Source organism: Centroberyx affinis, unplaced genomic scaffold, assembly GCF_046629955.1.
Source record: "Centroberyx affinis isolate AG114_WGS23_722 - 3 ecotype Tasmania unplaced genomic scaffold, CSIRO-AGI_Caff_v1 ptg002767l_1, whole genome shotgun sequence".
Taxonomy (NCBI): Eukaryota; Metazoa; Chordata; class Actinopteri; order Beryciformes; family Berycidae; genus Centroberyx; species Centroberyx affinis.
This window is the reverse complement of record NW_027280927.1, coordinates 150,001-175,936: the sequence shown is the minus strand read 5'-3', so window position 1 is coordinate 175,936 and position 25,936 is coordinate 150,001. Positions and strand designations below refer to the sequence as shown.

Sequence of the window (25,936 nt, the reverse complement as noted above, 5' to 3'; positions counted from 1 at the left end):
CTGCCTGGGAGGACTCAGTGTGCGTTCAAGCAATCACGGAACCCATCATCTATCAGTCTGACGATGATTAGACTCTGGCGGCGACGGCCAATGTTTCGGGGTTTCCGGTGTAGCCAGTGGACATCCGGGCCAAGACTTCCTCTTCCGTGCGCCGGTCATCATTTACAGTCCGATTAGCAACTTGAGACGCGAGAATGGAGTCGGAGTTGAGAGACGACATCTCATATGCAGATATCTGTTTATAGAGATTAGCCGAAATGTCGTCTGGACCTAAAACACCTACAAAAAGTATCGATGTTTGTGTATTGTACTCACCTCCAACTCCATTCTCGCGTCTCAAGTTGCTAATCGGACTGTAAACAATGACCGCGAAACCCCGAAATATTGGCAGTCTAATCGTCGTCAGACCGATAGACGATGGGTTCCGAGATTGGCGTTCAAGTCCTGGTTGGAAGGTCCGACATCTGGGACTTGTAGGTCGGCTGCTGAAGAGCGTTGCATCAAACCCGGAAGACAAACGACAAACCACGTGACGTCCTGAAAAGACTAGTATGAAATCTTTAACCAGTACTGAAGCCACACTACTGTGCACCATTTACAGTCTATAAACACTGACGGGTTAGGCCAGGTGATGTGTTGACCTGCTTGCTCTTTTGGATCTGGATGAAGAACTGCAGTGTTATTAAACTTTGCAATGTGGATCGCAGGAAACTCTGGGGTTAAGACTGTTCAAACTAAAAATTACACAATTCACTGCTCTCCTTTCATTGTTCCCAACAAAAGTACACAGACTGGCCTTGAGGGAGGCGCAATAATTAAAGGTCTTTATAACTCGAAAACAACATCTCAGACACCGCTGCTCCGATTTTGATGAAACTCGGAGGGATGACGCATTTTGGCATTGTGTTCTGGCATTTCAAAAATTACACCGATTGAAACAATTTTTTTTCTACGTGAACTTTTTTTTGAAGGTTTTTACCCACCGTTACACATGGAAAAACAAATTATTTCAATATGCAAAGAGACAATTCACAGGTGAAAATGTCACTTTCACATTATGACACGCGTCCAAATTCACACGTGCTTTGAATTCAGATGAGGGGGGTTTTTCGCACGCATCTCGGTGCCGATTGGCCCACGCTGTGCCGGCATCATTAGCGGGAAAGAAAGAGTGATCGCGCGTTCCTGGCGTGTTCCTGGCGTGTTCCTGGCGTGTTCCTCGCAGCATGGATACCGTACTGTACCTGCTGCTGCACGCCTCCACGTTCACACACACACACACACACACACACACATCTCGGTATGTAAATCCTCACACACTGTAGGTGCAAAACAAGAAATTCTCCAGTGAAGGATCAAAGGATGGTGGATTTAAAAAAAAAAAAAAAAAAAAAAAAAAAAAAAACCATGGGAGCACTGACTGCATCACAAGGCCAGCCGTCATTTTGTTTTAGTCAGGGTTGCAGGAGAGGGAAGCGTACAAAAAACAGAGATGCTGCTGCTCTTCTCCTCGACTCGCAGCAGCTCCGAGCTTTTTCATGTCTCACAGCGCTCGTCTCTGAGGCGAGGCTGAACTCTGGGAGGGGGGGGTGGGGTGGGGGGGGGCTTTGATGAAAACAAGTGAAGGCTTATTCAGTCTTGTTGCTAAATGAATTTAGCTTGAGGTTGTTTGCCCGCGAGAGCATCCTTCACACAGGGAACTGGGTATCTGTAGAGCCTGCCCAGCCTCATGCCGGGGCGCTTTATTAACGCTAAGGCTTTAGCTTTTTACAATGCCAAATGACTGAGGCCTGCTAATGCATCACGGTGACAGCACTTCTAGAGGGAGGGAGGCGGCGTTGTACACTAACACACACACACACACACATTCACACACACACACAGAAGAAAGGGCGAAAGACCACAGAGATTTTTCAAGCTCGCGTTAACGCTCGGCTCGCGTCTTCAGAGACGATAGCGTTTGTCATGGAGACGGGTGGGGGGGGGGGTGGGGGGGGGGGGAACATCTGGAGCGCCATTTATTTTAATAATGCATTGTTTTTGACTTCATAATCAACCCCCCCCCCCCCCGGCGCAGTCGGAGTCACTAAACCCTCGGTAGCTTCCTCTCCAAAGCGGAGTCCCCGTGTGAATAATCTGTCGGCGACACGTGTCGAGAGTACACACACACACACAGAGAGAGAGAGAGAGAGAGATCAGCTCGGCGGCTCAGCAGCTAGTTTGCATTTCCATTCCTCCGTGCCTGATGAGTCGCTTCCTCTCCCCGGCTTGCCTCTCTGTGAATTGATGCTCCGTTTGCTCCGACAAGGGAGGGAGGGAACGGTTGCTGTTGTCTTTGTCTTGTCTTTCTGTTTTTTTTTTTGGTCTTTTCCGTTATTATGTATATTTCATCTGTATCGTGTCGTTCAGCTGTGTTTGTTCTCAGGCAAAGTGCGGAGGAGTTGTTTTGTCAGCCGTCTGTGTTGTATGTGTCACGTATGATCGTTGGGGTCATACCTCAGATGATGTCTGGGAGAGGAGCGCGGCGCCCTTGGGTGACCTCAGGTTAGGCGTTATCGGTGTGTGTGTGTCCTCCTGAGCCGTCCCGTCCTGATGCTATCTGCGCCCCCCCCCCCCCCCCCCTGCTCAGCATGCTGCCCACGCTGCTCTGCTTGTTTACTCCACCAGCTTCCCCCCCCCCTCCCCCCGTTAAAAGATAGAAAAATAAAGCAAGGCTCTCGCAGAGGTAAACAATGTGGCTGAGGCTTGTCAGGTTGTGGCTGTGAGAGAATGATTAAGCGGCCCTACCATAACCATCACTGCGCGATGATGAGGTTATTTACCGATTTGTTGTTTCGTTCGACATTTAAACGGCGCGGTGGTTGAGAGCTCTCGGGGGGGGGGGGGTGATTTATCGCAAATATGGAGTGGGACAATATCCGCGGTTGCCTGTTGCCCCAGCCTTATCCTGACATCATATTTTTCAAGTATGCAGAGCATGGCTAATTGAGATAAATAGCTGCGTAAGTGTGGCGCTGATGACAGGATAGGAGCCTGGCCGGGCCCCTCTGCTATGCCGGGCCCCGTCCCGCTCACGGATTCCGCGATCGGCAGTTTTTGTCAGGCGGAGCGGGGACGGGGACGGGGACGAGTGAGAGTGAGAGTGAGGAGGTAATTAAGCGGCGCCGAGCTGCGTTTGGGGACGCCGGCTCTCTGCTGGAGCTCCTGCCGGGTCTCTGCGGGGGGGCCCCGGCTCTACAGCTGCTCGGGCCCCCCGAAGAGAGAGAGAGAGAGAGGGGGCCAGGTCCCAGCAGCGGGACCGACCAGAAGCCTGACTGGATACTGATACAGCACCTCAAAGAGATCAGCTCCACTAAATTAGCTCACATCTCAATTCCAGCTATTTCCCCTGTGTGTGTGTGTGTGTGTGTGTGTGTGTGTCTATGTTCTTTGTGTGTGTGTGTGTGTGTGTGTGTTTCTACTGTATGTGTACAGTGTGAGTGACTGGAAGCAGTGTGTGCCAGCTGTGGTGTTAAAACCTGCCCACAGCAGAGGGGGGGCTGTGTAGAGCTGTGGGGGGTGGAGCAGATTATGGATAGGATTTCAGCCTTGAGAGTTGTTAACAAAACAGACACACACACGCACACACACACACACACACACACACACACTATGGAAAGAGATTAGTGCCAGGAGAGACTGTATTTGAATGCATGAATTTAAATTTGTCATGTTCACATGTAAACTGTTGAGTTCAAGAAGTGAAATGTTTGAATAAATGAATTGTATTTGGAAGGCACCATTTGAAATTCAGTGTGTTTATTATTAAATGTAACTTTTTTTACTATACTTTCAAATTCAATTTCCTAAATTTAACTTCACAAGCAAAGTTTTAACTCGAGATTTTACGAGCCTAGTTTTTGTTCTCGTCTCGTTTCTGTACTTTCAGACACTGTTGGATTGAATCTTTGCTCGTTTGCTTTTCCTGCATCCCTGGCTGTGTCTCAGAGAGCTCAGTCTGATTTGAAATGATACTTTACACAGTTACGTTCAGTAATAATCACATTGAATTTCAAGCCATTGCCTTCAATTTCAAATTGTGCCTTACAAATTAAATTTTTGGAATTCATTTAGAATTCAACATTTCAATAGGAGCGTGACAAATTCAAATGTATTCAGTTCACATGCAGTCTCTGCTGGCACTGATCTCCTTCCACATAATGCACACACACACACCTACACACACACACACACACACACACACACACACTCATGCTTCAACAGCAGCCTCAGATCCACAGCCTCACTGCTGCTCTTATAGTGGGTGCTTGTGTGTGTCTGTTACATGCGTGTGTGTGTGTGTTTGATCATGTGTATGTATGTGTGTGTGTATGCGTTGGAGATATATAACATGCAAATGTTGCTGCACATGAGGGAAATCAAGAGGCGAGTTCATTACTCTAACCAATATCTAACATTCCCCAGGACTTTCCATTAGGCGCGAGCCGCATTGTTCCTTAAGTGACTGATGATGAATCTCCCAGAGATGGATGAGCTTTATTTCCATGTGAGAAAGCCGGTCTCTCCTCTCTGGGGCTGCGGCCCTTACTTACTGTAATGATCAGAGAATAATTCACCGCACTCGATCCGATGACTCATGACAGAGCGCCGTCACCTCAGAGGGGGAGGAGGCGTGAGGTGAGGTGTGGCCCGCTGTGACTTTTTTCTGCGTCACATTAAGCGCTTTACACCGACGCCCACCGGATACAACCAATGGTGGAAGAAGTACTCTGATCCTTTACTTCAGTAAAAGTACCAATACAGCAATGTAAAAATACTCCATTACAAGTAAAAGTCCTGCATGAAAAACCCTACTTAAGTAAAAGTACATAAGTATTAGCAGCAAAAAGTAGTTAAAGTATTAAAGTAAAAGTAGTGGTTTGGTCCCTCTGACTGATATTTTATTATATATGACATCATTAGATTATTAATACTGAAGCATCAGTGTGTAAGCAGCATGTTACTGTTGTAGCTGCTGGAGGTGGAGCTAGTTTGAACTACTTTATATACAGTTAGCTAGTTTCAGTCAGGAACACTTTAGTCACAGATGAAACCATTAGCTGCAACTAATGGTAATACAGTTATATTTGGCGGATATGGCCCTGCTCGAGCAGCTCCCTGCTTACCCGGCAAGCATGCTGAAGGTATAGCAGGGGCGCCATGCAAATCCCCCCATGGGAGTGGACAGAGCAGAGCCAGAACAGCAACACTCAGTAGTGACATTTAAGAGCCACCGTGGCTCGATTGCATAGACTGTAACAGGTGGAGGCTGGGGAGGTGGAGGTAAAGCTTTACCAAGCAGCAGAGTGCGCAGCAGTTGTGAAGCAGGAATCAGTGTAGGAGGAGGCCATTTAAATAGACCGCCTTGTTATGAGAATGGATTATGATTGGTGTGTGGTGATCAGCTGGTAGATGACTAGCAACGCGTGACGTCCGTGCCCTGCCTGAACTAACGCGATGCTTCATTTAGTCCAGTGGTTCCCAACCTAGGGGTCGGGTCCCTCCAGATAAATCTGAGGGGTCGTGAGATGATTAATGGGAAAGGAAAGAAGAAAAAACAAAGTTCTGATACACAAATCTGTTTTCAGTTTTTGGACTTTTTCTCTAATCTTAGATTTTTGCTGAAATATTGGATGATTTGAACATTTATTGAAATGAAACCATGTGAGGTTTAGAGGGAAAAATCACTATTTGGTGGAGCTGTTAACAACTCATAGACATCTGAAATGTGACCCCGACTACACACTGCTTTTTGTAAGACGTCAAAAGCCAAAAAGGTTGGAAACCACTGGTTTCATCTTTAACAATGTGTTGTATTTTAAAAGCTTGTTATATTATCCATTGTGTCAAATCTCCATCTGAAAAGTAACTAAAGCTGTCAAATAAATGTAGTGGAGTAGAAAGTACAATATTTCCCTCTGAAATGTAGTGGAGTGGAAGTATAATGTAGCATCAAATGGAAATACTCAAGTAAAGTACAAGTATCTCAAAATTGTACTGAAGTACAGTACTTGAGTAAATGTACTTAGTTACTTTCCACCACTGGATACAACTTACGGGCGTCTTAGCGTTTAGTCAGTCGAGTTATTTTCTCGTGAAAGGAAAAGAAAGAAGGAAATCTCGAACAGAGTCATCAATGTTTTATCAATTCAGACTCATGAATTTTGCAGCGGCTGAGCAGTTCTTCAAATGCGAGCCGGGGGCCGACTCGGGAGAGGCTCGCTGTGTTTTCGCCGGGCTGCCTGACACGCACTTCCACTTCACCCCTTCCTCACACATCAGGCTCTTCTCTTCTGTGTTTACCGCACTAACAATGTTCACTTTCCGTGGCTTTTTGCCATTTCTCAGAACTTTACTCGACGCTCTTTTGCCACTTGGCTGTAGCTACAACCCTCTTGTCGACTGACCTCGTTCGGTAATTTATTTGCCGCTTTCTGTCTCTCTCTGCTGGCTGGTTTCTCGCTCCCGCACTTTCCTATTCCGCCTCTCTTTTTGTGTGTCTTTTGATAGAAGAAGTTTGCCACATCTCCTGCCACAACCGTAGTCAAGGTGAAGCAGCTGTCAGTGGTTTCAGTCGACACAGAATCTTAGTTTTAAGCATTACCTCGCATCCTTGAGACAGCTTTGTTTGTGTTTGTGTGTGTGTCGGTGTGTGTGTGTGGGTTTGTTTTCTGAGGACTCTCTCTCTCCATCTCCAGTCATGCCTCAGTCCTTTTCTCTCTCTCTATCTTCAGCTCCAGCCCTGGCCCTCGTTCTGCAGTCCAGGGTTGCTGCTTTTTTTTTCCTCTCCACTGCAGGCCGCCTTGAGCAGCGGAAAGCAGGGTAGCTCCTCAGGGACTCTCCGGCTCTGCTGTTGTGCCGGATGGATTGGAGTGGCTGGCCCGGGTCTCGATGTATGGAATGTACTGGATGTGCTGGATGGATGGTGTGGATGTGTATATAACGATGACAGGGTCAGAAATTACCGGGGGGGGAGTTAGAAAATGCCGGTGAAATTAAAAAATGAAGGGGAGGAAATTTCACCTCGAGTTGTCAAATATTCATTGTGTGAATGCAGCTGGCGGCAGGTCGTGGGTTTGAATCTCCTCTGTGGAATTTGCATGTCCCCCCCCCCCCCCGGGTTTGCATGGGTTTCCTCCCACAGTCCAAAAACATGCAGGTCAGGTGGATTTGAAGCCTCTAAATTCCCCATAGGAGAGTGTGTGTAGAGTGTGTTTGTGGCATATGATGTATGTATATGATGCAGTAAATGATGTATATGAAGGATGAATATGATGTGTATATATGATCTATATGACGTAGTATGGCAGTGATTCTCAACCTTTTTCATATCAATGAACGCTTATTTAGTTGACATTAGGGCCATGGACCCCCAATTGATGAGATTTTGTCTCTCAAACCCAAATATGATAATATTTTTATTGTTAGATTTTGTCCAGAATTCCATGACTATCTAGAGAGATAACAGTGAAACTATGATCAAAATAGTAAGTCTTCTGCATTCTCTAATTGTGTTAACTTCCTGTGAACAAAATAATGCTGAAGTTTCACAATTGATCAATTTGCTGGGGACCCCCTGGAACCCCCTCAAGGACCCCTGGTGGTCCCCAGATCCCACGTTGAGAACCACTGTAGTAGCCCTTTGAGACTTGCTTGTGATAAATATACGGTATATAAATAAACTAGACTAAACTGCTATCCCCCGCAGGCCACCGTAGGCGATTCATAGAAGCCAATGACTGGCCGATTTTTCTTGGAGCGTGTTCTGGATGAGAATTCTGGACTAGAGCATTTTTTGGGGGCATTTTTGCCTTAATTGGATAGGTTACAGTGGAGAGAGACAGGGAGGAGGGGGGACATGTGACAAAGGTCTCTGGCTGGATTCAAAGTCACAGTTACAAGGTGCGCTCCTTAGCCAACTGAGCCACCAGGACGCCCCGAATGGAGCGGTTTCTGATCGGAAAACAACCGAGCTTGCAGCCTGAGGAGGAGGAGGAGGAGAAAATGTTGGCAGCAGCAGAATAAAATGTCGACACACACACAAACCACTGCAACAACAAAGAATAAAAACTCAACAGTGGAGGAGTGGAAGATGGGACTGGAGAGGGGAAATGCCTGCTGCTAGTTTCCAGCAGTGGGGGAAAAAGTTAACACAAATCTTAGTGGTATAAATTTAGTTTATTTGCCAATATGCAATGCAAATGTATTATATTACAGTTCAATAATATTGTCAGATCAACCTAGTTTGATAAAAAGGACCAAAATGACCCCAAAAATCAGATCAAGGGAAAAAAAAAAGAAAAAAAGTAGATTTGTTACCCATCATTACCCATGATTCCTCCACCCTGATGGTGCTGGGCAGGTGTTGCAGTTTCATAAGTTTTATGTTTCATAACTCGTCTGTGTTTACAGTAAAAAGAATTGTATCCCATGTGCTGCCAGCCACTTTGTGGGTTTAGTTAATTGGCCACAGCTGATTCCAAGAAGCTCTGATGTGTTCTTATGCTCTTTCTTCTTCTTCTTCTTCTCTAATATATCTTTAATGTTGTTCCACGCCATTTCCACTGGCCGGCAGCCTCCGAGAAGCTGCTGGGGGACGAGTGTGTTACTGAGCATGTGACTGTCCAACAGACAGACACTCTTTGATCTGACTCCTGAGGGTAGAAAGAGACTGTCTGAGTGTGTGTGTGTGTGTGTGTGTGCATGCATGAACTCATAGATGTACTCAAACCCATAGCAGTATCTTTGGCTTAAGATCCACAGGTAAAGATGTTTTTAGTTGGCCTGTTAAAGTAGTTGATAATACTTGTTTGTGCACTCCGGAGTCAGACATTTACTCAAAAGTTCATAAAATACATGTGAAATTAAATATGAGGGGGCAGAAAATGCCACTGATAAATAGGCGTGCCCTTTTTTTGCATTCACCCTGTTCACATTTTTTTCGTTGAGTTATCATGCTTGAATGCAACAACTGTCCCCCGGGGGCCACCGTAGGAGATGCGTGGGAACCGATTCTTCAGGGTACCTGGAATCAAATTTATAATTTAAAAACTAAAGAAAAAAACAAACTATTTGCGGTTGAACATAGCTTACTAAAAGTTGTGAAACTTGAAATTGGCAGGATAAGAAAAAGGATATTGATTAATTGATGAAGTCCAACTGTGTTTAGTAAAGCAGATAGCATACTGACCCTGTTCTTTCCTCTAAGGGCGGACTTGAAGTGCAAAGCATGGTGTAAAAAATAATATACAGCTAGATCTAAGACATTGTAATACTTCTTAAGACTCTTCCAATGCATTCTGGGAGACAAAAATTGGAGCTGTTTTTGATCAGAAAACAACAGCCTGAAGTAAAAATTGTCTCTGATTGTTACTCTATTTATGTGAGGGGGTAGTATGATATGTAATAAAATAAATCTTAGTGATACAAATGGAGTGTTTATTTGCCAACATGCAATGCAAATGTGAATAAATGTGTGCGAAAAGGACCAAAACGGCCCTAAAAATCAAAAGTGAGCAAGTGGGAAAAAAAACAATTTCTTATCCTGGTGCACACACACTAACACACACACCTGTAGCAGTAATAGGTGAAGGCTATTCTACGTTAATGGCAGCTGCTGGCCGGCTGGACACTGGCCTTCCGGAAAACTCGGCCTGTTCCACTTTCTGCCCTTGACAGAAAGTTGAGCGCAGTACAGTAATGTGCTTATCTGGCTGTGACACGGTGACATGGCTGTTGTGTTCTGCCGGTTTCCGTATCGGGCCAGACAGATGTCCACAGAGACAGCGCTGGCTTCGTCTTTCGTGAGCGAAGTCTCTCCGGACCGCGCCTGAGCTCCCGTTCCTCGCTGCCAGTTAAAGAGGCCATCTGTAAGACTTAGCGGAGCCGGGGCGGGCCCGCCAGGCTGCTGATTAAAGTGATGAGCTGTAAAATAGAGAGGGGGAGGCGACAGCCGGCTGCTGCCTGCTACACTGAGCTTCATCCTGCCTGCCAGGAGCCGAACCCTCCCGCTCTACCTGCTCCCGCCTGTCACTGTAAATGGCTTTGTTTATGTCTACAAGCCTGCCGCCGCACCGAGGAGGCAGTTGGGCGTGCCGCTGTGGTTCGTCCCGGGTTCCACTGAGAGGGACCGCCACCCCGATGATCCATTAGTGGATTGTTAGGGTGCCATCACACCTACGGTTCCTTTTCTTTGGTCCGAACCGTAGTTGTTCACACGGCCTGATTACAAACGAACCAGGGCTTGCAAGCCAAAGTCACATGACTCACAAGTAGCTTGTTTATTGGACAGCCATAACAAATCCGATTCCACGCTGCAAAAAATCTCCATCTTAACAAGTTATTTGTTGAGAAAACAAAGGAGATAATTGTTGATTTTAGGAAGTCCAAAACTGCAGCCACCAGTTTACATCAATGATGTCCCTGTTGAAATTGTGAATAACTTATAATAATAACTTAATAATAATAATAACAGATTCTTAGGCATTCAGATCTCAGACTCCCCCTCCTGGTCTCTAAACACCAGTTGTGTTGTTAAGAAGGCACAACTATACTTTCTGCGATGCCTTAAAAAATATGGAATGTCCACAGACCCTTGTAAATTTCTACCGGGCGACCATAGAGAGCATCCTTACTGGAGGCATACTGGTGTGGTTTGGCAACCTGACCGAACAAGACCACAAACAACTGAGGAGGACGGTAAAAACGGCTTCAAAAATCATAGGAACCCCACTGCCACAGATTCAGGACATTTACACCTCCCGCTGTAGAAGGAAGGCCCTAAGTAAAGTATGATGGAGGACAGCAGCCACCCAGCACATGGTCTGTTCTCATTCCTTCACTCAGGAAAACGCCTACAGAGCATCAGAGCTCGGACCAGCCGCCTCAAAGACAGTTTTTACCCCCAGGCGGTTACATTACTGAACAGTAGCACTTTACATAACTCATAGTGATTATTATTTGCGGGATCTCTTATTTATTGTTTTTGTTTTTTTATTTATTCTTATTTATATATAGTTTTTAAGGGCTGAGATAGAGCCAGGGCAGATGCATTTCATTGCATTTGAATGTACATTGTACTTTTTAAATGTATGTGACAATAAACTTGAACTTGAACTTATTTAGCGTATTACTGAGTTCTAAAATCTGAATTTTCTTAAAATAAGTGAAATAATCTGCCAGTGGGGTTTGATAATTTAACTTGTTTCCAGTGTAAATCAACTTGTTTCAAGAATTTAGTAGAATCAAGTGTCATTTTCTTGACAGCAGTGCAGTGATCTGCCTTATCTCTGTTTCAACAGACTGACACTCATTTCTAGAAAATTCCTGAAACAAGTGAGGCTGCATTGGAAACAAGTGGAGTTATCTCTCCTCACTGGCAGGATTTATCTCTTGATTTAAGAAAAATAAGATTTGAAGGCTGAATATGAGACTAAATGACTCATTTAGATGGACGTTTTTTTGCAGTGCAGTGCCTGTAAGTTTAGCTAAGCATATTATATACTGGACGTGTTCTTTGCTGTAGTTAACCTTCACTGGTGTTCATACCGGTTAAGAACATGAAGAAATACCTGAATATGAGCATCAGTCCAGACGGGTTGCTGCGGTTGCTCTTGCTTCATTTTGATATGTTAGACTTTCCAAGGTTGAGCAAATGCACACAAAGTGAAATGCATTGTAAAGGCTGCCATTCTTTTCAGATGCTACATACACATAGAAAAATATCCAAGAAAAAATGAATATGTGTGAGAAAATATTCTACAGGTGTGCAACTCTCATTGCATGAATTCACATACCGATTTGCGGATGTGCAAATTTTGTCCACGACTTCACATTATTTGATACGGGTGTGTGAACGTGTTTTGCAACTGTAGCAAAAATGTGAGCGTATGAGTTTCTCCATTTGTGTTTCGTAGAATAGGATTTGTGCTCCTGCAATGAAGAATTTGAGAAGGTGTAACTGTTGTGTTTGTGGGAGAGAAAAAAAATTCTACAAGTTTGCAACTCCTGACGCATTTTTCTCTGTGACTTCAAATTTGCTGATACACGTGTGACTATTTTCTACAACTACAAATTCCCCTGTCACAGGTGCTCAGTTGTTTTGCTTCATACATGTAGCGCCTTTTAACTCGCCTGTCTGGTTAAATAAGAGTAAGAAACATAGTCTTGAGAAAAGCTAACAGAATCTAGTAGCAGCACACTCCACATTTCTCTCTTCCCATCATAAACAGGCGGGTCGTGCTTCTGCAGGTTCGGAGGGCTTGATCTAATAACGGACTCGGCGTGTAGAGAGCCTGGAGGGCCGGGGGAAGTGGCGCTGCTGCCGACTGGGCTGTGACAGCGGGGTGGGGGGGTGGGGGGTGGGGGGCGGAGTGTGAGGGCAGGCTGGCCGCCGTCACCCTGGGGAGACTTAAAAGCCCTGCGCCCGAGACAGAGGCAGGGGCAGGGGCAGAGCCACGGGCCGCTCTCCACCGGACCGTCTGTCATCCTGCAGCCGGGCAACCAGAAAGGCCTCGCTCACTCATATCTGTCCTCTGCTCCGGTGGCACAGACACACGCGTGCTGCCCGGGGGGGGGGGGGGGGGGATACACACACACACCCACACACACTAACACACACATACTCATAAACGTTTGTATACCTGCGAGGAACACCCGGTCTACAGCAGAAGCGACTCGTAAGCAGTGTATTTTTGTCGTCCGTCTCTCGAACAGAAACACTCAGAGCTCATGATATATGGGACAAGAAAAATACACACAAGCAAACAAATACAAATAAACAGATACGATGATGGGAAGGCACTAAGTAGACCATGAAACGGTCCATAAAGTGCAAGTGAAGTGCAATTTAAAGGTCCCATATGGTGTAAAGCAGGACTCCCCTTGCCTCTGTGATGATAAAGGAGTTGGATGGTCTATCTCAACATGGTGAAAGTATCAAAACGCATGGTCGCCAACTAAATCCACACAATCCATATTAGTAAAGCGAGCCTCTAAACGAGCCGTTTGGACTTCCGTAACTTTGTGGCGTCACAAAGGTTCGCTCATTATCATTTTTGTAAGAAATAATAGACTAACAAAGTGTTTTTTTTCAAAGCGGTTGAGCGGTTGTCATTGTTTATTACCGGAGAGTTTTCCCTACCTGTAGCTGCCCGGGCCGCGGCGTCTCACGTTTCACTCTTGAAACGGTTAGCCAATCGGAATAGAGGGGTCGTTAATATTAATGAGCCTTAAAGACACAGCGACAGAAACAGCCTGTTCTTGGTGTAAAAATGGATTGAGAGTGTTTTTGGTACATGACACCACACAAACAGCTTTGAATGGACCTCAAGACAAAAAATAAAACACTGGAAAGTGGAGAATATGGGACCATTAAGTTGGGCCACAATAGAGAACAGCACCCCCATTCCTCCTAATTGAGACTATAGATTCAACCTATTTGTCCAAATTAAGTTATAGTATTGGACACTGGTAGGAAATTTTCTCTGCCCACATGAAGTGACAAATCAAACTTAAAGCTACAATTTGAAACTTTTTGTCTTGAGACAGGATATATTGTCAGTCCTCCCCCTCAGTTGGTCAAGTTCCCCACCCAACACTTGTCTCTCTTCTTGTTGAGCTGTCATCTAGTCTGAGCCGGCATCATGAAGCCACAACAGGTGTGGAAGAAGAAGACAGCAAACGCAGGGAGTCGGCGATTATAAATACACAACACTGATATTCCCCCGTGTTTTTGAACGGTCTTTGTCTTTGTGTTTAGCTTCACTGTTCTTACGTTTCTGCCTACTTTCTGCCATTGTTGTTGTTGCTGTGACTTTCCTGCCCTTGATAGCCACAGCCCAGCTCACCACTGGCCACGCCCACACACAACGCCCCAAACCATCCCAAACCTCATTGAAAATCCTGTCAAATATGGGAATTTATGTACATGAACACACAGGGTCACACACAGACCCAGACTGTTAAGGTATGATATATTGTATTAATGTATTATTTTAATGTCAAAAAGTTGCATTTCATAGATTTAAGAGCAAAATACAGAACTATCTTCCAAACACTCTCCAACATTAGATCTTTTTTGGTATAAAACATCACAGGCTGTGCTGTGTGCAGTTAACTGACATCATGTTCAACGATTTCTGGGTACTGAAGTCTTCAAAACTCAAACAGGTGCAAAGTTGCCTATCACACAGAAAAATAAAGGTGCGAACTGAAACCGAGTGATGCCATAGAAGAACCATTTCTGCTTCCACAAAGAACCTTTCAAGAACCTTAATTCTTACTTATTGGATGGTGGGTGATGGCATAAATGTGAAAAAATAACCAAACCCGTCCATAGTATATGTTGTTCAATTGCAAATGAAGCGATACAAGGGCAGATTAACAAAAACTCAACGCATGTGTCTAAGCAAAGGAGAGCAGAAATGGTTCTTTAAAGGTTCTTTGTGGAACCAGAAATGGTTCTTCTATGGCGTCACTCCAAAGAATCATTTTCAATTCCCCTTTGCACCTTTGTTTTTCTGTGTGTAGTGCAACAACCTAAACCTAATACTTATTCTTAACCCTAAACCCAAGACCGGCAAAATCCTCACCCGTTTATCCTTGTGAGGACATTTGCTCCTCATAAATAATGTAATAATGTAATGTAATAACATAAAATAACAGAAAATACATGAACATACACACACAAAAACACACACACACTTGCACTTGCTTGTTTGAGCCTTGATTTACATGCTTTAGTCTGCTGTTTGAAGCCTGTCGGCGACAGCAGATTTATTCAAACATAAATTGTCACCATAAATTGCCAACTGCCAGCACGCTGTGATGAGGTGCATTCTGAAAGGCTTTGAAGGAGTTAGTTTGTCTTTCACCATGTGTCATTAGTTCTCTTAACGTCTTTCCCCACGTTCTGACGAGTGGTAGCCGAGGAGGCTGACAGCACATCGCCTGTGAACACGCTTTACACAAACTCATGATTACTTTCCATTTTCTTTTATTTCTTCAGATGTCGGGAGAGCGGTTCACGCCCCGGCACACATCACAGAGAAGGTGGTGCAGCTGTTTAGGAGTAAAAGTGAATTTACCTTCCTGGCCTCCATCCAGCAGAAGTCGTCCACGTCAGGAGTCATATTCTCCATCCACGAGTCGGAGCACAGGTAATACATCTTTAATCCTCTTCATTTTGACCTTTTCAGATCCCTTTCTGCACAATTCTCTACTTCCAACACCATGGACTGACTGAATGTTCTTGTTGAAATTGAACCCAGAGATGAATTCTCATCTTATTCATACCTGAGATATTGTCGATGAATTTTGATGAGTTGAAGTAAAGATCAATTTGAGATTGCTCTGCCTATGCGTGGGCGCTGGCAGGGGAGTCGTAGGCTGGCAGAGTGCAAAATTTCTTCCTATATATGCTCTGGGCAAAAAGCAAATCTGCCATACATTGTAGCGGTGAGATTGACTGACTGGTAATGTCGATGGAGAGAGACAGACAGAAGAGGGGGAAGTATTGATAAACCAAGCATTTTATGAATGTTAAATTTAATCTCAGAATGTTACATAAACGGACGTATAACATCTCTGACTGTGGCTGCTGCACTTATTCTGATAACTGGAACATGCAGCATCGCAACTGAGCTCTCACACACTACTAGGGATGGGAGAATAACCGGTATCACTATATATATCACGGTAAAAACCAATGACAATTATGACACCACCCAAATTTTTTATTACCGCAACCGCTGCGATAACCGGGGCTCGGGGGTCTGTTATTATTTTTCTGAAAAAGGAAAATTTTGAAAATTCGCAACACTCTAATAAATTGTTCTATTCGTGTTGCTGACTGAGTTAAAGTGGATGCTGGCAGCAACACTTGATTTGAGACACATTTGACTTCATTTACTTATTTAGTTGCTGTTTTTTGTGTTGTTTAAGACTTTATCGTTAGAAAAAAAGTCAAATATTTTACATCAATATTTTACATATATTCTACAGTCTTACATTAAAACGAGAGATGTCTTGTGATTGATATATATATTTTTTTAAATAATTAAAGCATATTACACTTTTAAGGATTTCAGCTTATTAATATCGAGATAACATCGTATATCGAGATAATTTTGGCCAAGATAATCGCACAATTTCATATCGGCACAAGCCTACGCACTGCCAGAGCACGGTGGCACACAGAAGCCTTTCTTTGGCCTATTTTCTCTGAGTAATACTTTGAGCATTGCTAGTCTTTTTGGATGTTCTGTTAAATGAATGGGACATTATTTGCAGAATGCGATGGCTGCGGGACATCAGTGAGTGGCAGCAGCGAGCTCGCACCGCCCCCCCCCCCGAGAAACTATACAAATGAATTGTTTTTAAAGGGCAGAGAACATTGATTTTCCGTCTGAAGGTAAAAGCTTTCGGTTCTGTACGGTACGCAGGCAACGTGAGCGGCAGAGGGTGTGCATCTGTGTATGCTGAGTCTCAACACAAAGGCTAAATAGTACACAGTGGGGTGGGTGAAGGCTCTGAACTGTCTGGAGAGTGTGTGTGAGTGTGTGTGTGTGTGTGTGTGTGTGTGTGCACGCGGCCATATGATTTTCCACTCCTAAACAAGAATGTATGAGAGTGCAGACACACATTTAGCCCCTGCTGTGCTCATAAGGTGACCCTGAGAATTGCCATTTCAGTCTCCATCCTCTCTATTATCCTCTCTCTCTCTCTCTCTCTCTCTCTCCACTGTCCCTCTCTCTCTGTGTCATTACCTGCAGGCATAATTGTTGCACAGCAGGCTGGCCAAACAACAGCGAGGCTAAATGGAGCCAACCGACTGTAATCTCCTCCTTTAGGCTCCAAAGCAGAATGACACGCACCATGCAGCATATTTAGCTCTGAGGAGTGCTTGGACAAAGCAAATGTTGCATTAAAGGGCCACTCAACGACGCTCACATTCACCCGACAGTCCTGCAGCATCCCATAATTGACCAGTTTTGATGTGCTGACTCCTGAGCCAACCTGTGACATTTGTACCGTTCGAAAACAGCGGGGATGCTTCCTTTTTGGTGCACCAAACATTTTGGTTGCTACAACCTGCACAGTTTGAATACTATGACATGCTAACTAGTGCTGAAACGATTAGTTGATTAATCAATTAGTCGATCGACAGAACATGAATCGATTATAATTTGAATAATAGATTAATCGATTAAGCGATAAATTAAAGTTCCCAATTTGTGGAAAACAGGATTTCCCTTGCCTCTTTGATTATAAAGGACTGGGCTTGGCGATAGTTCAATATTATCGTTTATCGTCTTTCAGTGGGATCATATCGTGATGATATGAAGATATTTTGATATCGTGACACATTTCTGCTGTCTAAATTGATGATGACAAGCAAATTTTACTTAAAAACTCTCATAAAATGAGGTATGGTAGGAATATTATTTGAATATTTCTGTTTTGTTTGACATCACACCTAACATCACCATTTGGTTCAATGAGATAAACATTCATTTGATTATTTAATGTGATTTTGCATACATGAACCATATCGTGATATATATCTTGATATCGAGAAAAATCCTTATGATTATCATGATATTGATTTCAACCATATCGCCCAGCCCTAGTTGGATGGTCTATCTAAACATGGTGAAAGTATCAAAACGCACGGTTGCCGGGCCGCGGCGTCTCACGTTTCACTCGTGAAACGGTTAGCCAATCGGAACAGAGGGGTCGTTAATATTAATGAGCCTTAAAGACACGGCGACAGAAACGGCCTGTTCTTGGTAAGGCTCAGAGAGATGCTGGAAAATGAACGTGGAGAAATGGATTGAGAGTGTTTTTTGGTACATGACACCACACACACAGCTTTGAATGGACCTCAAGACATAAAATAAAATGATGGAAAATGTAGAATATGGGACCTTTAAGTAAGAAATTTGAATAATCACTTTTGGTATATGTAATAATATTGAGTACCATGGAGGAGATGTTGTGGTTCTGCCTGTTTGTCTGCTTTACTGCAAAACCAGCCAAGCCATACTGTACCAAGTGATTTGAGATGTATGGATGTGTGAGTTCGACAGCCACACTGTGAGTGTAATTAAATATAGAGAGACAGACAGAGCGTGGTCTGGCTTGATGCAGACCTGTGCTCCATTGTGGCTCTGGATTTGTACTGAAGCTCTGAATCCTCTCTGTAGGCCCTATTAGAGCCCTCAACCTATGCCCATTCTTCCCCATTATAACACAGCCGGTCCATTCAGCCGGCTAACAGACAGCTAACTTTACCACTCGGCCAAATCCAATCATACATTCCTCTGTCCCTTCTTTGCTTCTCCGTCTCTCTCTCTCGGCACAATCGGACCGCCCTCTCTTGCCTCCCACCTCTTCTTCTTCTTCCTCCACTGTCCCAGTATGATAATATCCCGCTCTCCCTCCCCCTCCTCTCTCCCTCCACTTGCCTCGTCTCAAAGGGAAAACTCGTTTGAATGCAGGCATTTCTTGGTACCCGCCGCAAAAGCAGAAGCCTTCTTTTTTTTTTCTGTCCGGCATCGGGGAATGATGGGAGGAGAGGTTTATTACTGCTCCACTAGGCTGAATAGAACAAAAGGAGCCTTTTTTTCTGCCTAGCCAGCAGTTTCCTCGGTCCCGGCAACGCTCCCATTGTCAGCAAGTGGTGGAAAGCTCTGTGATGAACTAACTCAAAGCCCCATCTCCGCTGCTCTTCTCACCTAAGCACTCCCAACACCAAAGATGCACAGCCAGCTCCTCCAGCTGCTCTGTTCATATGCCTGCCCTTTGTCACATGCTACAGGTCTGTTTCTCCCGCGTAGCTTTAGTTCACCGCTAAGTGCTTACAGGTCCGTCTCTTTCATGGAAACATGCTGAGTGGATGTCGACGTGCGCCGGTGTTGAAAACATACTGAGATGGATGAAAGAGAGACAGACTTTCTGACAAAGGTTTGGGAGTTGTGGTCAGTAGGCATGGTAATGGGAAATGGGCAGGTAAATATATTGCTTTTTTTTATTTTTATGATTATGGACAGTCCATTCAATATGTGAGCATGAACAACTCTCACTGTCAAAGTCCAAAATTGTGACCTGCCAAGCACCAAATGCCAGTAAAATTAGTCTTGGATGGTGGATAAATCAACACTGGCCAGTAACTTTCAGAGACATTTGAATGCCTCGGATATATATAGACTCAAATTACAGCACTCTCTTGTAATTTAAATGCTGTTGCACTTATTTATGAATTACACTTAATCCATTGTATATGCAAGTGAGCGATTTTTAGCACACAACATCTGATTCTACACATGGAATAGCAGTGACCTATTTCTATGAAAAAAGTATATTAGTGATTTTGGCAACTAAAAATTATTCTTGGAAGTTATTTTTTTATGGTTTAGCAGCCCTAAGCGGGTGAGCCAAAAAGTTTGGCCAGTGCTCAAAATAAGAAATCTGTAACAGGTTGATGCTCTGCCTGGCTGCTACGGTGGATTGGTGCTCTGTCTCTGTTTATTTTAAGTTAAATCCTGAGCTTCTGTATTTTTTGAACTTTGTTTTACCATCAGATGGGATTTGCTTCTAAATGTTAGGGATGTAAACCTGCAGGCTTCTATCCTCAATTTCTGAGAAGGGGTGAACAAGCCGGGCCCTTCACCCTTCACCTCTGGAGGATACAAGTTTCTACATTGGAAGTTTCTACATTGCACTTGTTGGATTATGCCTCTCCAGTATTTGCTCTCTGACCAAGAAAATGGATAAATTACAACTGCTGACTAGGACTAACATTGACTTCTCCTGTACTGCAAGTCTTCTATGAAACCTAGTTTATCTACCACTGTCCCAGATGGTAAGACTACCTGCTCACTTGGGCTTTCTGCAATACAGAATTCTGCTCTTCTTGCCCAGAGTCACTGTCTTTAGTCTGCAAGCTGTTCTACTCACAGAGGGAGTTTTTCCCCTCAATCATCCTTGCTGCCGTGTATAACCCCCCTAGGCAAAAGTGGATAAAATGGAATGCCTGTTATGGGACAGATTACAGTATTGGAAACCAGACATCCCAACTCTGTCGGTATTCCTGAGTGAAAGGATTTTTTAACCATTGTAACTCGAGAAATAGGAAACTGGTGAGCTGCGCCACATGCAAGAAGAAAACACTGCAATTTTGAAAGTGGAGTTGGATGGAGCTCAATTTGACGGGCCACCCTGGGCACCACTGACCAGCATACAGACAGAAACTGAAGACAGCCAAAGGGAGGCCTTCAGATGCTGATGATAGCTTTGACGCCTAGAGTCACCGTCTATTACTGTCTCTCTTGCCTGCTCACTGAATTAAATCACTGTGAAATACAATAAATCTAATATATGGTATACTAAAGAACACGTGGACTGGAGGAACATCAAGTAGCAGGCCCACGGGAAGGGAAATGACTCACCAGCAACACAAAGAGTCCATGTGAGGCAAACCCTTCCCCCGCACTTCCCCAAAACCTCTAGTCCTTTTATCATTATTTTGAATGACAGGATCCCCGCCAACACCCCCATGCAACAGCCAGCTCTCCCCCACCTGTCCAACAGTTTTCAGACTCCAGAGAGCAGCACCTGCCCCTCTGCCCCGCCTCCTCACCACAAAGGAGAAAGTACAAAAACCTTTCTGGCAGCAAAGACATCAGGAAATCTGCAGGGCCTGGTAGAGTCTCATGTGGAACATCAACACAGGCTCAAAGCATTTCATCAAAAATGAGCACAAACTCTGAAACACAGATTACAGGTTGTGGATAAGGAATAGTATGAAGATTATGTTACTTCCATCACGAAAAGCCGCCAGAACATGAATTGGAGAAGCCATTTTCATGTGTTCGTCACAGTACAACCTTTTGGTCTATAACAGTGATTCTCAACCTTTTTCATATCAAGGACCCCTAATTTAGTCCACATTGGAGCCACGGACCCCCATTTGATGAGTTTTTGTCTCTCGGACAATATTTTTATTGTTAGATATGATTTTGTCCAGAATCTCATGTCTATCTGTATTGTAGGTAGAGAGATAACAGTGAAACTTTGATCAAAACTGTCATTCTTCTACATTCTCTAATTGTGTTAACTTCTTGTAAATTAAATAATGCTGAAGTTAAACAATTCATCAATTTGCTGGGGACCCCCTGGAACCCCCTCAAGGACCCCTGGTGGTCCCCGGACCACACGTTGAGAACCACTGGTCTATAAGATAAGATATGATAAGACGCACTTTATTGATCCCCTCAGGGAAACTCGGGTGTCACAGCAGCAATGTACAGTCCAGTAGCAGAACAAACTACAGGGAAGGTAATAAAAAAAATAATAGAATAAGAATAGTGCATGGTACAAATGTGAGTGACTCATTTGTTCAATTCGTTCAGCGGTTCAGTTGCTAGTGAATGGGTTAGTTGCTGGTTTGTTCAGTGAGTTAGCAGTTCACTTAATGCGCCAATTCTGTATATTGGTCAGTGAGTGCTAACCTGTTTGGACACGATAGTATGTTAGCAATGACTACTGAATCAGGAAGGCCCTATTTGCCTATGTTTGTACATCTGTAAATTAGTCCAAATTTGCCTTTCTTTACAGCAAAGAAAGGTAAGAGAGGAATATTATGAATAATATTATGAAGCCTAGCACTCTTGCTATCAACACAAAGCACTATTACATTCCCCCCCACCACTAACTACACTCCCGCCAATGGTTCCTGATCTTTCCTCCTGACCTGTTGTTCAGAGCTTTGATGGACAGGGGGACAAAGGAGCGCTTGTACCTGTTTAGTTTACATGGGGAGACTCTAAGCAGTCTGCCAGAGGGAAGGAGCTTGTACTCAGGGTGCAGGACATGGATGGGACCTGCGATGATTTTTTTTCCGCTTGTCTGACAATTGCCTCTTAAAAAACTGTGGGTGGATACTGGACTTTCTAACAGATAGAAGGGTCAGGACCCTGTGTATCTGACCTGCTGTGACCACACAGGTGTCACACATCGATATGCGCTCTCTTTCCGCCTCCACACTCTGTACAGCAGTGACTGTACCTTCGGTGACCTGTCCATCAAACTGCTTAAACTTCTGGAGAAAACCTCCCCAATCTTGGAACCCATCATCTATCGGTCTGACGACGATTAGACTCTGGGGGCGACGGCCAATATTTCGGGGTTTCCGGTGTAGCCAGTGGACATCCGGGCCAAGACTTCCTCTTCTATTACAGTCCGATTAGCAACTTGAGATGCGAGAATGGAGTTGAAGTTGAGTACAATACACAAACATTGATACTTTTTGTAGGTGTATTAGGTCCAGACTAGGGCTGCAACTAACGATTATTTTCATTGTCGATTAATCTGTTGATTATTTTCTCAATTAATCAATTAGTTGTTTGGTCTATAAAATGTCAGAAAATGGTGAAAAATGTGAATCAGTGTTTCCCAAAGCCCAAGACGACGTCCTCAAATGTCTTGTTTTGTCCACAACCCAAAGATATTCAGTTTACTGTCATAGAGGAGTAAAGAAACCAGAAAATATTCCCATCTAAGAAGCTAGAATCAGAGAATTTTGACTTATTTTTCTTAAGAAATTACTCAAACCGATTATCGATTATCAAAATAGTTGCCGATTAATTTAATAGTTGACAACTAATCGATTAATCGATGAATCGTTGCAGCTCTAGTCCAGACGACATTTCGGCTAATCTCTATAAACAGATATCTCCATATGAGATGTCGTCTCTCAACTCCGACTCCATTCTCGCGTCTCAAGTTGCTAATCGGACTGTAAACAATGACCGGCGCACGGAAGAGGAAGTCTTGGCCCGGATGTTTGCTGGCCACACCGGAAACCCCAAAATATTGGCCGTTGCCCCCAGAGTCTAATCATTGTCAGACCGATAGATTATGGGTTCTGAGACTGAAACCTCCCTGATGGGCCTCATCACCAACAATGCTGAGCCTATGAACAGGAGCTAGGTGGCCTGCCTCGCATCGCGCTGTGCTGCCAACCAATAACCTGAACACACACAAAAACAGCGAAGATGAGAATTGACTTGCCCTGGAGATCCTTAGCTCAGCTCAGATGAGTTGCACCTGTCTACCATCACCCTCAAATGGGACGAGAACATCTGCTAAATCAAGAAAGCCCAATTCAAGGAGGTTCTCCCTGTGACAGCTGAAGCACAATGTCTCACAACCAATCCTGGTCACATTTTACAGGTCAATAACTGAAGGCATCCTCACGTCCGCCATCGCAGGCTGGTTTTGCTCCGTCTCCTCCAGTTCCACGGACAAGCTCCAGTGTGTTGACCTCCCTCCTGTGCGGATAATTGGCTGTCAGCTGCCCTCCGTAAAATAGCTGCATGACACTGAGGTGAAGAAAAAGACAGGATGATATACAGCCGGCCCTGCATTCCCGGGCAACAATGTATTCCAGAAAACTTTTCTCTTAGAGATGGTTCCAGTACAATTTGACTTTAAGATTTTGACTTTACCACATGTCACCTCAGCGGCTTCTTCCAGGAGCTGCAGCAGCCGTCATGAGGCTGAACCGCTGAACCCCTCTGCACCGCACAGCTCCTCCCCAGGATTAACTTGTCTGTAAACCCAACCATGTTACTGTTTATGTATTTACCTAAGGATGAATTACACGATGTTGCACTCCTCCGAATATGTGCTCAACCCTGTGTAACTTAAGTCTTTGCACACTATGCCACTTTTCAAACTCAGGACTAGCTGATGTTCTGTAGTAAATATGCTTTGTTTTGATGTTCTGATACTATTAGGTGGAAATACCCGCTGCTTCCTTTAGGGTTTTTCAATGGATTTGGAGGGCTTTTGTTTCTGAGACCCAGGTTTACTCCTGGGCCTGTTCTAGGTTCAGTTCTAGTAGGTAATGTAGTTTGGGAATTGATCTTATTTGGATATTTACATCATGACATATAGACAATTACTGTATTCTATCTTTTGAATGAGATGATGACTTTTCATTGTAATTACTGTATGTGTCTGTCTGTGTGTCAATACCTGATAGAAACTTCATTCTTACACCACAGGTTCCCCCTATAGACGATGATCTGATTAGATTTCAGAGCACCTTGCTGCACACATTTGCATATTAATGAGGAAAAAAATATTTTCTGGAAGCTACTATAACTCCTTAATTCTTTAACTTGTGGAGTTCATATTAATACTAATCATGTGTTATGTGAAGGCAAGTATGTTGCGATAGAAATATCTGCTAATTAATGCATTAATTAGCTTAATTAATGAACTAATTAGCATGACTGGTTATGTTTAATATATCATGGTGATTATGGCGGGACATTAGGCCGCTCAAGTGCCTCTCGCTCTAGCTGTGGTGGCAGTTTTCCAGTTTGTGTGTGTGTGTGTGTGTGTGTGTGTGTGTGTGTGTGTTGGGAAGGGCTGAGGGGGGGGGGCACTGCAGGTAAATAATATAAGGGAAACAGTGATGGCTATAGTACACTGGACCAATGTGCCTCTGGACACTGACCATACCTCCATACTGCATGCCGTGCTGCCTGAAGGCACATCATACATTAATGCTGAATGTATATTTTTAGAGTGCTGTCCATAGTTTGCTGTCTACTCCATGCCTGCACTGTCCCTCTGCGCTGTGTGAGGTCCTGTTCTGCTTGCACCGTGTGCCGCCATGCACTGTGTTACTGTGTAAGCTGTCAGTGAGTCTCCGAGACAAATCCCTGTGCATGTGTTGTACCTGCAGAATAAAGGGATTCTGATTCTGGTATCACATCACCTGGAGCTTCTACATTGACAGCGATACGGAAACTTGACTTTGTGGGCTTACAAAAAAAAAAAAAAATGATATGAGGGCATGTCTTTTCAGATTGACTTTACAATAGTCCTGAAGCAGAAAATGACCTCATATCCCTGGAAATTGTAGCTGAAGTGTAGTTGAATGGGTCACAGTGTCCACAAAGTTGGTTTCCTACTTGTCATCAACGAGGCTGTTCCAGAGCAACTCTTTATATTCCCCTTTACATTTAAATATGCTCATTAGGTTTAAGGGCACATTCACACCAAGGGAGTTTGGAGCAATATATTCAAACAGCGTAGTTTTTAAGGAGACGGATGTTGACATCTGATAGCCAGCAGTTCCTCATGCTTGGAAAACCTAGCAGAACAAAATCAAGTCTGGGAATTATGCTCATATTCAGCTAGCTCTTCATGCGTTCTTAACTGGTATGAACACCAGAGAAGAAGAGCGCAGACAAGTCCATCATGCTGCCGCCAAAATCTCTAACCTGGCAGGATGACAGGTCACCAAAACTCTGTCCAATAAACGAGCTAGTGGTGAGTCATGTGACTTTTTTTTTTACAAGCCCTGGTTCACTTGTAATTGGTCAGTGTGAATCTAAACCAGTGATTCTCAACCTTTTCTATATCAAGGACGCCAAATTTTTTTACACATTAGAGCCACGGACCCCCATTTGATGAGATTTTCTCTCTTGGACCCAAATCTGAGAATATTTTTTTGTTAGATATGATTTTGTCCAGAATTCCATGACTATCTGTATCGTAGGTAGAGAGATAACAGTGAAACTATGATCAAAATAGTCATTCTTCTGCTTTCTATAATTGTGTTCAATGAAATAATGGTGAAGTTTAACAATTCATTAATTTGCTGGCAACCCCCTGGAACCCCCCTCAAGGACCCCTGGTGGTCCCCGGACCCCACGTTGAGAACCACTGATCTAAACCAACCAAATACAAAAAAGCAACAAAGTAAACTTCTCCTATACTTCCTAAATCTGTCCATTAACCTGGATCATGTCTGGAACCACCAGAGTGAAAAGTAACAAAAAAAAAAAAAAAATGTCAGCAACTAATTGGTTCAATC

The 25,936-nt window shown here is 44.0% G+C and overlaps 1 protein-coding gene across 1 annotated transcript in view; it reads left to right on the top strand.

The window, feature by feature from the left end:
* The window catches only part of LOC139657863 (protein kinase C-binding protein NELL1-like), a 183,801-nt gene that overhangs the window by 13,518 nt on the left and 144,347 nt on the right, over nucleotides 1-25,936 (top strand). The window contains exon 3 of the mRNA XM_071535810.1: nucleotides 15,047-15,197. Coding sequence (XP_071391911.1) covers nucleotides 15,047-15,197 — 151 coding nt within the window. The remainder of the gene's footprint in view (nucleotides 1-15,046; nucleotides 15,198-25,936) is intronic.